The sequence below is a fragment of the Penaeus vannamei genome, chromosome 9 (genome assembly GCF_042767895.1).
Source record: "Penaeus vannamei isolate JL-2024 chromosome 9, ASM4276789v1, whole genome shotgun sequence".
NCBI classification, from domain to species: Eukaryota; Metazoa; Arthropoda; class Malacostraca; order Decapoda; family Penaeidae; genus Penaeus; species Penaeus vannamei.
Window position 1 is genome coordinate 32,306,538 of NC_091557.1, and position 15,810 is coordinate 32,322,347.

General features: G+C 39.2%; 1 protein-coding gene across 5 annotated transcripts in view; it reads left to right on the forward strand.

The window, feature by feature from the left end:
• The window catches only part of LOC113809925 (transcription factor Dp), a 55,786-nt gene extending 39,976 nt beyond the window's left edge, over positions 1–15,810 (forward strand). For 2 of the 5 annotated variants that reach the window (XM_070125563.1, XM_027361606.2), the window contains exons 3-11: positions 5,641–5,728; positions 8,308–8,468; positions 8,581–8,810; positions 9,814–9,982; positions 10,196–10,405; positions 11,360–11,508; positions 12,690–12,772; positions 13,065–13,148; positions 13,299–15,810. In XM_070125563.1, the coding sequence (XP_069981664.1) occupies positions 5,641–5,728; positions 8,308–8,468; positions 8,581–8,810; positions 9,814–9,982; positions 10,196–10,405; positions 11,360–11,508; positions 12,690–12,772; positions 13,065–13,148; positions 13,299–13,570 (1,446 nt within the window). In that variant the 3' untranslated portion in view covers positions 13,571–15,810. Of the gene's footprint in view, positions 1–4,360; positions 4,418–4,489; positions 5,304–5,640; positions 5,729–7,305; positions 7,439–8,307; positions 8,469–8,580; positions 8,811–9,813; positions 9,983–10,195; positions 10,406–11,359; positions 11,509–12,689; positions 12,773–13,064; positions 13,149–13,298 lie in introns of those variants that run through there. The other 3 variants (XM_070125562.1, XM_027361604.2, XM_070125564.1) reach the window with 3 other exon arrangements.

The following is a 15,810-nucleotide window of genomic DNA, read 5'->3' on the forward strand; positions in this document are numbered from 1 at the left end:
TCTGAGACTACTGTATCGGGACCTTTAATACAAGATTCTTTTCTGTGACCCATTGTTGGAGCTCGAGTATGGGGAGGTTGGGACGAGGGAGGAGACAAGGGAGAGAAAGAGGGTGCGGGTGGAGGGGCCCGTATCTGCCTTCTCATTTCACTGATCCTCCGAGAATACGTATTTCGTGTAGTCTCCTTATTAGATTTATTTTATATTTTTTCGTCTTCTCTTATTCGACGGAGAGGAAAATTGATATATGCAGAAGAAATACACTGGCAAGTTGACAGACCAAATAGTGGGAAATTGCTAGAGGGTTGGCTCTTAAAGATGCCCAGACCGTCTAGATGTCTGTCCGAAACTAGTAAAAGCGTACAATGCAGACGTATACACAGTGCGCCCGGTGAATGAAACCTTGTCTTATTATAGACTAACGTGACCCGAATAAAGAGTAAGAGGAAAAGAATCCTAGACTTACGTCAGCATATATAAAACACGTGTGTTATTTTCCAGTACCTGTTTTTTTCCCAATTTCTCAGTGAAGTCCAGTGAAAGGGATGTTCACACACCCTGCTCTCCCAAACCCTACTTTTTGGGAACAGGCAGTTAAGTGGGGGAGGCAGGACAGGCGACAGGGGAAGGGGAGAAGAGAGAGTGTGTGCGCGTGTATTTGTATCCGGGCAATAAATCTATCAAGATGCTGCGGCTTGTACTCTTTTCTACGCAGTGGGGAAAAGGCTGTACGTGCATTGTGTGTCGGTTTTGGGGGCGTGTGCCAGGTTTTTAAAAAATAAGTTGTTGCAAATGCGAAAGAAACTGGGAGGGAGACTGACAGAATGGATTGAATGAATGAATGAATGAATGCGGGAACATAAATTGTCAAGAGTGGGTGAGGGGGGGATAAAGACCGCAGGCAGGCAGACAGGCAGGAAGTGTCATGAGGGGTTGAAAATAACGGGAGAGGGTGAAGTGGGGACATAATGAAGGGGCGCGGGATGAGAAAAGGAAGTAAAACGCAATTTAACTTGAGATGAGACAGGAAGGCAGGAAGAGCGATGGGTGAAGGGCAAGGGGCTGAGTAGAGAGTCGAATCGTGTTTTTTGCGGTATGCTGAACTTCCCGGACGTTGTGTGTGTGAAAGGGATTAGTTTGTCATATTCTGATGTTAGAAATCGCTCTTGTTAATTCAAGTGTTAGGGTTAGTCTTGTTATGGTTGTGTTTATACCCGTTCAGTGTGTGCAGTTCGTTGCTTACCGGACTTTTTTTTTTTTTGCATAGCGGATTGAGAAGCTGCGTTAGGTTTTTTGTTCCACGTCCTTTTGCAATATTTGAATATTATTTCGTGTTCATTTGGCGGTGAATTTTGTTAAATGTTGGGTCACTACGAGTTAAAATATAACCGAGTCTGTCGAAATATTTATTATTCATTTCCGAAATCTTTTATTTTCCAAAGTACATTTTAAGCAGCATAAGGAAATATTAACGACAGATCTCTTCGCGAAATGTAGTTTTGCATCATTGGTATTCCCTATATCGTTATTACGTGATAAAAACGAATAACATTTTAAGAGACGAATATCCTGACATATGTTAACTAATACAGTGCGTGTTGCAAGCCTTCAATTTGAAAGAAGAAAATTGCCGATTCATATATAGATAGCAAATAAGTTCAGAAAAGGAAATACAAGAAATGAGAGGATGAGAGGAGTGAGTGGGTAACCACTCAAGGTGGACTACATATAAAGCGTCGCAATTCATTCTGGCGAGGAAAGGCTTTCTTCTTATGAAATGCCTGAAGCTTCGCTGGCGTCTCTTTATTGGAGGCTTCACAAGCTTTTGAATTGTATTTTATCTTCTGACCGTGAAGTGTAAAATCGTACATGCGTGTCTGTGTACTGTTTGTGTATCACGCTTGGGCACGCAAGCTCACGTGTGTGTGTGTGTGCGCGCGCCGGCAGTGTATGTACAAACAACGGCCGAGCTACACATTCTAATTTAGATCATTGTTGACAGTTGTAATGTAATCAAACGTTGCGCTTTGTCAATTTAAAAGCTTGACATACCAGACCGGATATGGGCCGGTAATGAAGGGAGTGAGCGTGGGGAAATAGATGAAAGGGAAACAGAGAGAGAGAGAGAGAGAGAGGTGGGGGGAAGGAAGGAAGGAGACTGATAGTGAAATAAAAAAAAAAACATTAGCTTTTCGCTGCCCCCTGGAAAACGCATTGTGGTAACAAATTTCCGTTGACACACTTGACTGCGTAAAAGGACTCGTGTTAGTAAAATGAATTGATAACAGGACATATGAAGGGAAGGTATAATATATCGACTTTACCCTCCGCTTACTGGCTGCTCCGGTCGCGTCCATTATCGCTCGTGTATTTTCTCTTGGGGGGAAAATGAATGTTTTCTGACGGTTTGCCGTTAATGGCCGGTGTTATCATTATGAAACTTGATAGCCAGTGAACTGTTTGTCTGTATGCCATGGTGTACTTGTAAATAGCAATACATACATTCAGTGTGTGTATCATTTTGACTACTTGCATATATATATATATATATATATATATATATATATATATATATATATATATATATATATATATATATATATATATATATATATATGTGTGTGTGTGTGTGTGTGTGTGTGTGTGATGTAATATATACCAAGAGACTAAATCGTAAATTTGTCATATTTATCTGACGCTACAGGGGGGTCGATTCGTAGGTGCCGTGAGCAATCGAAAATACAGCCATTCACCGTTTCACTTCACGAATTTCGAATGAGCATATGGGGATTGAGGTCTTAAACAAAATTCACTTCCAGGTGTGCCACATCCATGGGCATGTTCAATATAGTTTATACATTAGGTAAGTTACTAGAAATTCATATTTCAGTGTGGAAGACATTAGCAGCATGTGAAGCAAATATTAAACCCGCAGGGGACTGTGTGGCCCAAGTAACAGGTACTTAAATAGTGGCTGAAGTGGGCAGGGCTGTGGTACAGGACTGTAAAGGAAGTGTAGTATGAAAGCAGGTAGGCGGACAAGCAGTCAGACAGGCAGGCGGTTTAAGGGTAGGAGGAACAATAACCTGGGTATCCGTGTATGAGTGAGATGAGGAGGAGGTATTTATATCTCATTCCTTTTATTTACGGTCTTTTTTGCAATGCCCATTTGGGTTTATCCATTTTCAAATTATATTTGGAAAGGACAGTGTTGTCAGGGAGGCTTGGTGGATGTGTGTGCTGCTTGGTGTGTAACATTTTTAACGTGAAGGTCACACACAACGCCCTGCCTTTGCCTCTCTGGGAGACATGCATGGGGCCCGCTGGAAGGGTGTCTTCGTCTCGTCTGGAAGATAAAATGACCGCCATTAGAATTTGTAGTTGTTTTACTTACGAGTTTATTACGTATCTGGATTGCAGAAGATGCGGTTTTAGTACGTTTCTTGTTTAAAATGTAATTATCAGATATATATTTTTCGATCAAAATATTTACAAAAAATAGATACCCTTGTCGTTAATGCCGAATCTTGAGCAACAATTAGGCAGTTAGGCAAGAAACCCGTCTTTAGTCTGCAACAGTCACTTACGACTTGGGAACTGTGTGGTAGTAAGCAGATGAAACCAACTGACTGCACTGACGCCAGATATTGTGTAATGTTTTTTCGCTGAGCGACCTGTCCCCTATCTCTCTTGGGTCTGTTTTGGCGTAGAGGCGTCCTTTGACCTCGGAGCCCCCTTCTTTTCCTTGTATTCGCAGCTGCAAAGGCAATGTGTGGGACTTTTAAACCGGGTCGTGTGCGTATTATCCCGTGTACGTGTGGGTAGCCGGTATGAAGACCCCTGAGGTAGATCAGTTTGGAATTTTGTGGCGGCAGTTTACTGATCGGAGGATTGGCCTTGAGACGATTGGCCCGTCTTCGTGGAATGACGTTTGGATATATATATATTATTTTGTCCGTGATGTCGGGCAGTTTAAATTTCCATTATGTTGAAACAGCTGATAGTTGACGATGGATGTTTTATCGAGGCTCGGGTCTACTATATCGGGGTTACTGGGGACAGATGATGTACCGGTCACGAGTGTTTTGGTTGGATTTAAAAATGGCGTTGGCGCACGCTAGCATTTTTGTTACGAATTGCGCAGTGTTGATCAGTACTTAAAAGTACAGAAAAATAATTAGGCTAATGAATGATGATGATATTTTATCCATCCTCGGCAGATTGAAATAGGAGATTGTTTGAATGCCTCTCCCCCCAAACAGACGAGAGCGAAGCAGGATATGCAGGGACGGGGAGGGGGGTGGTGCGGCGGCGGTGGAGGCTTGGTGGGGAGGGGAATCATCTGGTCGCGCAGTAGTGTTTCTCAGCCAGGGGAACCTTAACGTTTTACTTTTACACAGCGCATACATGTTGATCGGTATTTTGTCGACTAGATTATATGTAAACATTCTTTATTGCTGAATACAAGTGTGAATAACGGCTAAGTTAACAAAGAAGAGTTGGGAAACAGGTAGCTGTTGTGGTGAGAAACCTTACTACGAAAAGCGCGGGAATGCGGAGCTTCGCGGGAAAAACGGACTAGATCCACAGCGAGTTAGAGAGAGAGAGCGAGAGGGAAGGAAGTTGGACCGGGCTTCGCTTTGACAGTTCTCGAGACGCCTACTCGTTTTTTTTATTATATTCGTTTTGTAACCATTCCCTTATGCGTTCGCATTTTGTTTGAAGGTGTGACAGTGTTGGAGAATTAAAAGTGACGCTTCGAAAATGCTTTAGCGTGCGGGCGTGAATTGTAACAGATGGAAGTGACGCTTACTAGGCCTACCTATACTGGACTTGGCGTGTGTGAATGACCGGATCAAGGCTGTCACGTTGAATTTGCGTCTTCCTAATAATAACCAAAGATATTCTACCTCTACTCCAATCTACCGTTGCCAAAGATCATAGAATTTATATTTATTCGACGTATATAGTGATAAAGTTTTATTTATTCGATTATCGTCAAATTATAAAGGAAAATGGAATCCCTGGCCTTGAAGAACGAAGCCGAGTTCCTCCTCAGTGAGTACGAGACACTGGGCGATCTTTGGGGCGAGATAGAAAACATCACGCCCAACTTACAGGACCCAAGCCACACGGGCGCGCACTACCTCGTCAACGCACAAGCTGTGGGGGGGAGCAGCTACCTCCCTGCCCACGTCAAGCACACCTATGGGCGTGCGGGGGGCGGCGGAGGGGTTGCTGCGCCCACACGCCATCAGCCTCAACTTTTGCATTGGCCCAATGTCGGGGGCAGCTTGGGTCAGGTAAGTTACTTCCGGTGCCACGGGAAGTGGGGAGGGGGAGTATAAAATCGGGTGTTCCATATTTGTTAGCCATCTCTTGAAACATTTTGTCTTTCTTCGGAGTTCCTTGGTCTTTCTGGAAATTCTTTGGCATTTTCTTGAAAATTCTAGTGAAACTGGGTATGCTAGCCCGTTGCATTGGCTAGTTGCACGTATGTGTGCGCTTGCAGGATGCATACGTGAGTTTACATACATGGCCACGGGTTCGCCCCAGCTTCTGCCGATGTACTTTTCCCAAACCCTTGAGGCCGATTTCAACATGCATTTCTTCTAATCTCCCTTGTTTTCCCACCCACAGGGCCAGACGGTTCTACAGACCAGCAAACTCCCGAGCGGCCAGATCATCGCCATCCCAGCCAAGCAAGGCCTCAATGTCCAGAATATTCGTGAGTATTGCTCGTATCTTACAGTTGAAGTAATGGTGATAATAGTAATAACAATGATTACGATAAGTCAGTGACGATAATAGGTAGAATGGATACCATGGTCGAATAATGTTTGTGGCACAATTCGTTTTTGATGTGATATGGTTTATGGCATTGCTTATGGCAAAGACACAATGGTTTATATTTCGGTTTGTCCGAATACATCACTTGTAATAAGTTTTTGTTGTGTTTTGTATGAATTCCTTTTCGTGTCTTGGAGGCAGTTCGTTCAAGATATATTTTACAATGGTTATTTGGTTCAGTTCATTCTCGGTAGCGTTCGCAGGGATAGTTCGAACTGTCACCTCTCCCGAGATATTTTGCAAGCGTTGCCTATCATGTTTCGCATTTCGGGGTGTAACATCCTTCGGTGCATGAATCCATCGCAATAACAAACCCCTCCGATTGTACAACCGATGCAGAATGTACAAGTCAGTTATAATCTTTAAGGACTCTTGAATCCGTATAGACCTCCCGTTCCCTCTTATCACTATTAGATATCCTACATATTTCCTCCTCTTTTATAAACTCATTTCCTATTTGCTCCGGCTTGCGTGTTGAATTATCGTTCGTGTGTTGATTTGAGGATCGGGCGGTTGTTATGGTAACGGGGTTGAGCAGAGTTGGCGAGTCGAGTGATAATTGCAGGGATTAGGGTGCGCAGCGCCGTGCTGTGGGATACGTCGGGCGGGCGGGCTGGGGAGGAGGAAAGGGCATAGCTGGCGCGGTGTGTGGCGTTGGGAGCGAGCGACACACGAGGTTCTGAAAGCACAAGCGCTATGCACACAAGTTCATTGAAAATTGTTTCGTTGCCCCGAATGACTAAAAAGTAAAGAGGAGAGGAGTTCGCTTATGGCTAAAGTAATTCTTACATATTTAAGGTATTGTATCAGCACGGGAAAAGTCTTTAGTAATTATGCCGGATTCTCTTTTCAAAGAGCGGCTTGGAATGACTAGAAGATGTGTGGTCGTCGTTAGTTGACCGCAGCACCTCAGGTCAGAGGAGGTCAAGGGAAACAGCTATGGAGGCTGGTGGGTCAGGTCAGCTTAATTAGAGGAAGATGATGACTTGGGTTTTGCGAGGAGGAAGATCAGCGGATGTTCGTTGATTGGATTGAGTTGCTTGAACTTTTTCTCAATAGACGCAGAAAGTCATTTTAAGAAAGCAGAGGATTATGCCGTAAGGCAGCTCGATTAATAAATATTTGTTTTGTGAGCGTTGGGGTGTAAATAAATTCGCGGTTATGAAAAAGGTTCGCCTTTAAAAACTGTTAGAAACTCTGATCACTGGTTTAATCATTGGATAAGCCTTGATACACAAGAAATCGTCGCAGAAGCATCAGCAAACACTGAACACAGTGCGCGCCCTTGAATCCAGCGACCATGAAGTCACACCTCAGCCCCTGCTATCTCGATTCCGCCAGCCCGTCAAGGTCGCAACTCTTCCACCATTGGCCGCTTGTATATATATATCCCTCTCCTTTTATTTTTTATCTTCTCATTTACTGCTCTTTTCTCGCCTATCTCCTTCAGCCTTTCTCTCGCACTGTATGGTGGCGGAGCAAGCGGCAACATGAGGTTCATTAATCTCGTTTCGTTTGACCTTTTTCCCGGGAGCGCCATCCTGTCAAGCGCAAGTGACGTAGAGTAGTGGCTCGCTCCTTACGAACGGTAAAATAATAGTTAAATACAGGTATCGCCATTTGATAGGTAGGGCAGGAAAGAGTTATAGTTTCAGAGGTTTTTCACATGACTGGACTGGATAGCAGTTCTCTTATCGCTCTCATCAATTGTCAGTGCGTGAAGTTGAAATGACTGTCAATCGTTAGTTTAGTTAGTTAGTTAGTTTTGAAAATTGACTGAATACCCACAATGATACTGATAAGCAGATGTACATTATAGGGTCAATAATGGCTCGCAAATAACAGTAATTGGAAGTTTATATTCGCGTGTTGAAAACCTGATTCCAATATTATATGGTACAAAAAGTATTTTCAATTGGCCTGTAAGCTAGAAAATACTTCCATTTACATTTTAATTCATTTCTTGAGTTTCAAACTTTTTCCTTTTTCTTTTCTTTTCTTTTCTTTTTTCTTTGACTGAAAATAGGCATAAACAAAGTCACTCAGTACTGTACAAGAAGAGACTAGGTTATACATATTTAGAATGATATATATGATAAATGCACAAGCATTCAACTTTGAAAATTTGCACCATGACTTTAAAGATACCGTTAAAGAAGGAAAATTATGATTAGCCCGAGTTGAATTATTCAGCTTAAAAATACCATTCATTGGATTAATCTCTTGTAACATAAATGAGGAAAATATTTCATATGCTTTTAATCAGTGAAAGACATGTAGACATTGTAAATAGAAAAATTCTTAATGCTTCTGGTTATAAAGAATATATCTTATATCAACATCCATCTTGTTGAAAAAGGCTTCATTTGTTTAGTAGTTATGATGTGGATATTTATTCATACATTTTATTAGTTCCATGGTTTCAAGATTGTTCTTAATTGATTCAATTGTTTATAGGTGGAAACCAGGTGATGGTACCTGTAAATAGTGTACAGATGAAGTCTCCACTCAGAAGTGTGGATCAACAACAACACACGGGAATGACAGGAAGATCATCTCTCACCACTTCACCTGTTGTCATTCGAACTCAAACTGGATCACTCACTGCAAACCCTGTGGTTAGTGTTTGTTGTACTTTGTGTTCTCTAAGTAATTTGGATTTTAAAGCAAAAGAAATTTTTAGGGAATTTTTGTGGCATTTGTAACCATATCCCACTCTCCCTTGCCTAGACTCTCCAAACTTCTCAGACAACGCAACCACAAATTCTTCAGCAACAGCAACAGCAGCAACATCAACAGCAGCAGCAACAACCACCTCCACCTTTGCAACCCCAACAGCAACAGCATAGTACCCAAGGCGTAGGAGCTACGCCACCCAAAAGTCTAATCACAACTCCAATATTAGATCATAGTGGGGCGCGGAAAAGACATGATTTTGACTTCGATTATGGAGTTGAAAGGTATTTAACTGAAGATGTATTTGTAAGAGTGAATTACTTTCATTTCATTCTTTGTAACACCATTTCTCTCACAATATAAATGTAATCTTCCTTTTTTGTGTGGAATGAAGTAACGTGGTAAGGCCATTATGATCTACGTGGCGTAATAATGCAAAGGAAGTGAGACATGGATACAGTGTATCTCTAAAACTATGTCATTTGGTGCAAAAGCAATTTCAGGAAACAGAGTAAATAGAAATGGGACATAGAAGCTAATTAAAAGACAATTTTCATTTCAAAAATGTTATAATACCTACTAGGCATGCTCATTGATTTTGCAGGGAAAATTACCAGGATTAAGGGGAAAATAATGTTTTAATGATAAAGTCCAAAGTAACCATATGAAATTTGAAAGTGTTTCTTACTAAAATTAATGATTATACATACTTTGGTTAAGTGCAAGAACGTTTTTAGGCATTAGTGTGCAGCTATAACATGACCAAAAACATTTTATAGCAATCAAAGACAAGCAAAGCCCAGGGGATTGTAATTGTAATGTAACTAATATGGGAGGCAAGATGGTTGAGGCACCAGGGACAAGTTGTGACTAGTAGAACCTAGCTTAATATCCAGAAATCCATAGTTTATCATCAGTAAGTAGATACATTTTATGGATGTGACACAGAAATAAACAGTTTGGCAGAGAACAAATTAAAAGTATAAAGAAATGAGACAAAAAGAATTGATAAAATAACTAAACTTAAGTAGATTAGACTGAACTGAAAGAAAAGGAAAAAAAAAACATTAGGAAAGAGACTGTCTGACTGGACTGCAACACACAGAAAACATAGCAGGAGAATGCCAACTGGAATGAAAGTGATGATATGGAGGCATTAGTTAGCTAAGGTTAGCATAGTCTCAAGCATTGTGAGGTTAGGGCTGACCCTTGTCCATTAGTCATCCATTAGTCTTTATTCCTTTACCTACCTTTTGAGTTTCATTTTCTAATTTTTCCCACTTTCAGTAAGCGCAGGAAGAGTGAGAAAGGTGGGAAAGGATTGCGTCACTTTTCCATGAAGGTTTGTGAAAAAGTGAAGGCGAAGGGTACAACTTCATACAATGAGGTAGCAGATGAACTGGTGTCTGAATTTACAGATCCTTCCCGATGTGCATCACCTTCAGATGGTGCCAATGTAGGTTGAATTATTTTCCACCGTAAGATTATCAACTTTTAGTATTTAGTTAAATCATTCATCATTGGAATTGAAACAAACCCACATGTGCAGTTCATTTTATTCATGTAACCATAATAGAGATCACAGTCATTACTGATGTAATTTTAAGCTCCTTATATCAAAATGATTAGACCATGGTGCCATAGTATTTACTCTTATTTATTTTATTAGTATGACCAGAAGAATATCCGACGCCGTGTTTATGATGCACTGAATGTCTTAATGGCCATGAACATCATAAGCAAGGAGAAGAAGGAAATTCGATGGCTTGGCCTCCCTACAAACTCTGCTCAAGAGTGCCGGAAGTTGGAACAAGAAAGACATAAACGTGTGGAGCGTATTAAGCTGAAGACACAGCAACTGCAGGATCTCATATTACAGGTACAGGTTTTTATTAGTCTTTTGACCAAAATGTTTTATATATTATATATGTATAATATATATATATATATATATATATATATATATATATATATATATATATATATATATATATATATATGTGTGTATATGTATATATATATATATATGTGTATATGTATATATATATATATATGTGTATATGTATATATATATTACACACACAAAAAATAATAAAATATATATTGCTAACTATTTTTGTGTTGGTATCTATTTATTTATATATTTAGGTTGCAAAAAAAATTTTCTTTACCTATTCCATAGAGGATAATATAACCCCTTGGATCCAGTTGTCTCACAGCAATCACATGTCTGTATTTGTCATTGATGGTAATAGACTTTTCCTTGCACAGACTCCATATCATCCCTCTAAATAGTCTATACCTCTTTGGAAGAAAAATCAAAATATGTGAAATTTTGTTCTTCTATTTATTTATTTTTTTCTACTCCCCATAATATTTGATTTTCTTTAAAACAACCTGTGCTGCTGGTCACGGTAACCAAGAATAAAATGTCAAGCCTGGAAGTGGTGTCCTCTTTCAGTCAAGGGTCACTTGCACTACATTCCACACTTGTTCATTGATGGGAATATTGCAAAAGCCTTTTCTAAATGTCAGTTAAGTCGAATCACCCAGCAAGAGGTTTATGCACTTGTGGCGATTTTTTTCGCCACCCTGGCTTTCAGTCTAAACGTCCATGACAGCAAGTTTGCATCTCCAGCCCACAGCCAGATATTCCCATGACAGCTTGTTTACGTCACCTGCCCCTCAAGGCAGATTTTTTCATGACATGATAGTCCTGTCATCTGGATCAAAGGGGTTAAAAGGGAATCTTGTTAACTTTTCACTTCACGAAGTCACATCCTTCATTTAAGATATTTGATATGATACTGTAGCTTGGGACTTGCACTTCCAGCAAATTGCTTTCAAGAATCTGGTAGAACGCAACAGGAGTGAAGAGCGTGTCCATGGAGCTCCATCACCAAACTCTGCTATCCAGTTACCTTTCATTATTGTTAATACTAGCAAAAAGACAGTCATTGACTGCTCAATTTCTAATGACAAGTAAGTAACATTTTTTAAAGTGTAAACAATAAAATTGTTAGAACAATTGTATGCATGAAGTTTAATCTTTAAATTGAATTTAGTAAGTAATCAAGTAACTTGTCCATAGTGTACAGATTTGACAGTTCTAGTGCTCAGTGCTTTTCACAGCAGCAGCAGACATTCTTTAGTAAACACCTTTTACATTTTTTTCATTATAACAAAGCTGTACATTTTGGACCATGCATCACCAGGTCCTGGCTGTAAAACCTTTGATTCCCTTTTTCCAGTTATTTTTTATTTTAATGATTCTTGTTCCTTCTTTACCTTTATTTATTATTAATCTCCCTCTCCTCCCCATCCCTTCCCCCTCTCCCCTCTCTCTTTTATTCTATTCTTTATTATCTCATCTCCTCTCTCTTTTATTCTCTTCTTTATTCTCTCCTCTCCTCTCTTTTATTCTCTTCTTTATTCTCTCCTCTCCTTTCTTTTATTCTCTTCTTTATTCTCGCCGCTCCTCTCTCTTTTGTTCTCTTCTTTATTTTCTCCGCTCCTCTCTTTTATTCTCTTCTTTATTCTCTCTGCTCCTCTCTTTTCTATTCTCTTCTTTATTCCCTCCTCTCTTCTCTTTTATTCTCTTCTTTATTCTCTCTTCTCTTTTTTCTTCTCTCCTCTCCTCTTCTCTCTTTTATTCTCTTGGCTTCACTTCTCTCCCTCTTTTCTTCTCTTCTCTCCCTCTTTTCTTCTCTTCTCTCCCTCTTTTCTTCTCTTCTCTCCCTCTTTTCTTCTCTTCTCTCCCTCTTTTCTTCTCTTCTCTCCCTCTTTTCTTCTCTTCTCTCCCTCTTTTCTTCTCTTCTCTCTCTCTTTTCTTCTCTTCTCTCTCTCTTTTCTTCTCTTCGCTTCACTTTTCTCTCTTTTCTTCTGTCTCTCCAAAATTATTTAAATTGTCAATGCCTCTTTCCATTCCAGTAATTATATTACATTGTTCTGTTTGGTAACAAGTTTTTTGTCAATAAATTTTGGAAAGCCAAAGTTTATGCACTCTTGCTAGTGTTCTACATAAGAACAAATCCCCCACCACAGCTATTCAAAGAAAGTTACAGTTGTTACCCACTAGTAGTTTGTAGTCATACTAAACATTTACCATTGGTCATCTGTAAGCGCTTTTGAATTTTTAATAATTGGTACATTTTGCTTTGCAGAACCGAATACCTTTTCAACTTCGATGACACGTTTGAAATCCATGATGACATTGAAGTTTTGAAACGAATGGGCATGGCTTTAGGTTAGTAGTATTGATGTGATTGTTGATTGGGCTTTTTAGACTGACTTTTTTGTTGTTGTTTTGTTTTTGTGTAGGTGAATTAATTTTGTACAGACATGAATTTTTTATAATTAGAATCATTTTCATTTCAGCCTCCTTTAAATAATGAAGATGTAGTTTTGTTATACCTCTGCACAGAAAGTACTGAACTGCAAAATTATTGCCTTGGTAACACTGCTTCTGTTTGTTTTTATGCTCTGGCAGCTTTTGTTATGAGAATTTAAACACTTCTTTGTCATGTGTCAAATTACAGGTCTAGAGAAAGCCCAATGTTCAAATGTGGATTTGGAGAGAGCCAGATCAATGGTACCAAAGGCACTCGAAAGTTACGTTACAGGTATGCTTTGGTATTTTGATGTTTGTTACAATAGATGTTAGTTATTGTTGTATGTAATAAAGTGCTAATTGTTTAACTTTTTTTTATTATTGCTTTTAGTATATAAATAAACTGTTTTTATTAACCTCTAATGATCATCATCACTTTCAGATTTAGCAGAGGGTAATCATGAGCCCAAGCTGAATCTTCGTGAAGACCTGAGTGTCCTTGGCGGTGAACTATATGGGGAAGAAGACATAGAGGTCGGGGGCATGACACGAAGTGGAAGTGGTGGTGCAAGTAGTGGGATTGGAGTCATATCTCGTCATTCCTCCTTAATTTCCCTCCAACATGAACACCGACCTGACTCAGCTTCCCCGTCCTCCTTTGGTGATGAGGAAGATGAAGATATGCTTGATGACTCTGATGGTGACATAAGTTAATTGGAGGAGCAAACACAAGTGTCTAGGATAGACAAAGGGTTGAACACCAGATGGGCTTTAACAATAAGAAAGGGTATTTAACATAGGAAGTGTTATTGTGTGTGAGAAGTGCAAAGGATTTTTTGATGGTTGAAGGTCAGATTATGGCCAGTGAAGTGAATTTATTATTGTTTTATTTTATTACTGTGTCTTTAAGTTGTGTGTAGGCCTGCTTAAAAAGTAGGCAAGTCAAAGAGACAGTGTGAAATATTTTTTACTATGACATGAAAATTTGGATGGAGAATCAACTAAAGTGTTGGTTACAAGAATCGACAGAATGTGATGTGAGTGGAGTGAAGTGTTCTTACCCTCCCAGTGTTTGGGAATGGCTGCAGCGGTTCCTGAGGCTTATCTCAAAAGGACAGGTGAAATAGGGGTTGCTGAAAATCTGTCAGAAAGAGGTGCTTGGTTAAGTACATCAAAAGAGGAGCAAATGTGAATATGCAGTCCACCAATTGTTGACTGTAGAGGCAAAACCATTTATCTCTGAAGTGTTGGTTATTTCTAATGGCAGGGAAGTAGTTGAGGTAAAGCATGGAATGACCAGAGGGTCCGTCTCAGCCTTGGGATTCAGTACAAAGTGAAGTACAATTTGTACTACTGCATCTCTAGTGGCATAGACTTTTCTGTGACTTTGGACTGTTTATATGCAATGTTACTTCTTAAATTGAAATGTGAAATTTTTATAATGAAAATTTATGCTGTTTGAAAGATGTGTTTACTCTGGGAGATATGCAGGAAAATCAGATTAGCCTATCCTTATTTTTAAGGAAATATCCATTTTTCTTGTGGTTCATTATGTTGGACATCTTTCTTTTCTTGAATATCAGAACTTGATATCTTGGTCATAAATCAAATTTGATTATCAATCAAAATCTGGCCTAATCCATTCTTTAACTGCTCTATATCCCAGAGTGTACTGTCTTGAATCACAAATAAGGTAAATGAATTGTTCCAATGGTGAAGTGTCCAAAAAATACAAACCATTGAAACCTTATGATATGCCATTGGTGATATTTAAACATGTTGGCATCACGAACAGCAACTGTTTAAGACTACAAAGTGAGTTTATTTTTGTGAACGAGAAGAGTATATGTGTAAGAGAGGTTTCTTCCTCTAGGCCAGAAAGACATGTAAATAGTGTTTCCAATTAGCTCATTGAGCCTTGATAACATGAAAAATGTCATCTAAGGTGCTTGTGGTGTGAGCAGGGATTGTGGCCCTGTTGAGGATCTTCATTTCTTTTCAATTTTGTTTTACATATTTCCTTAAAGTGCAGGAGCGTCTAGTACTGCCATAGGGTCATGTTCGCTGCCCCCAGACACAGGTGCCCAAATTAAAAAGTTTTTGTGCTTTCATCGAACCACTTAATGGTCTCTTCAACACAATTTCTCTTGAATACAAAATTGTGTATAGTACAAATTGTTTAGATAGGAGCATTGATATTTCTCTCATTCCCAAATGCAATTAATTCACAAAGAGGGAAATGCTGCCTGCCTGCCACTGTTATGAGTGAAGAGGAATCTGTCAGAGGCCTATTTATTTGGTCAGAATAGTTAAGAGTCTGTTTTGTAATTTGTGCCATAATTTGAGGTACAAAGTAATAGGTTAGAACAATGACGGCAGTATTTTATTATTTTGTGCATGCTTGGAAGTATATAATGATATAGTTTGATTAATAATTAATTTGACTAATTTTGGTAGATTATGCAAATGTACGTAAATTTCACTTTATTGCAATATATGATAAGCTAAATCATTTTTAAACTAATTTCAGATAATTTTTGCAAGAACTTGAGTGCACCAGTGTGATATCTCTTTATCCTTTTTACATAGTCATTGACTGATGTATCTTTTTCATTAGTGTTAACAGCTAGAGCTAATGATAAATTTAACTGTATTTGACCAAATGCACAGGCCTACTAAGACAGCTCCCCGGTGTATTATTTTCCCAGAGTTGGAACTAGACTCTTAATTCCACATTTAATACAGCATGGATTTTTCAATTGAAAATTCATTTTGTAAAGGAATGTTGGATTTAGTTGTCTAATGATCCAAGGATACTTGATGTGAAAGTGTGCGAGTGTGTGTTATGTACACATTAGATTCTGCACTGAACGATCCCTATTCATGTCTTCACACAAAGTCTTTAAGGATCACATTGTAACATGTTGAGGAAATAGACGGTTTTCTTTAATAAA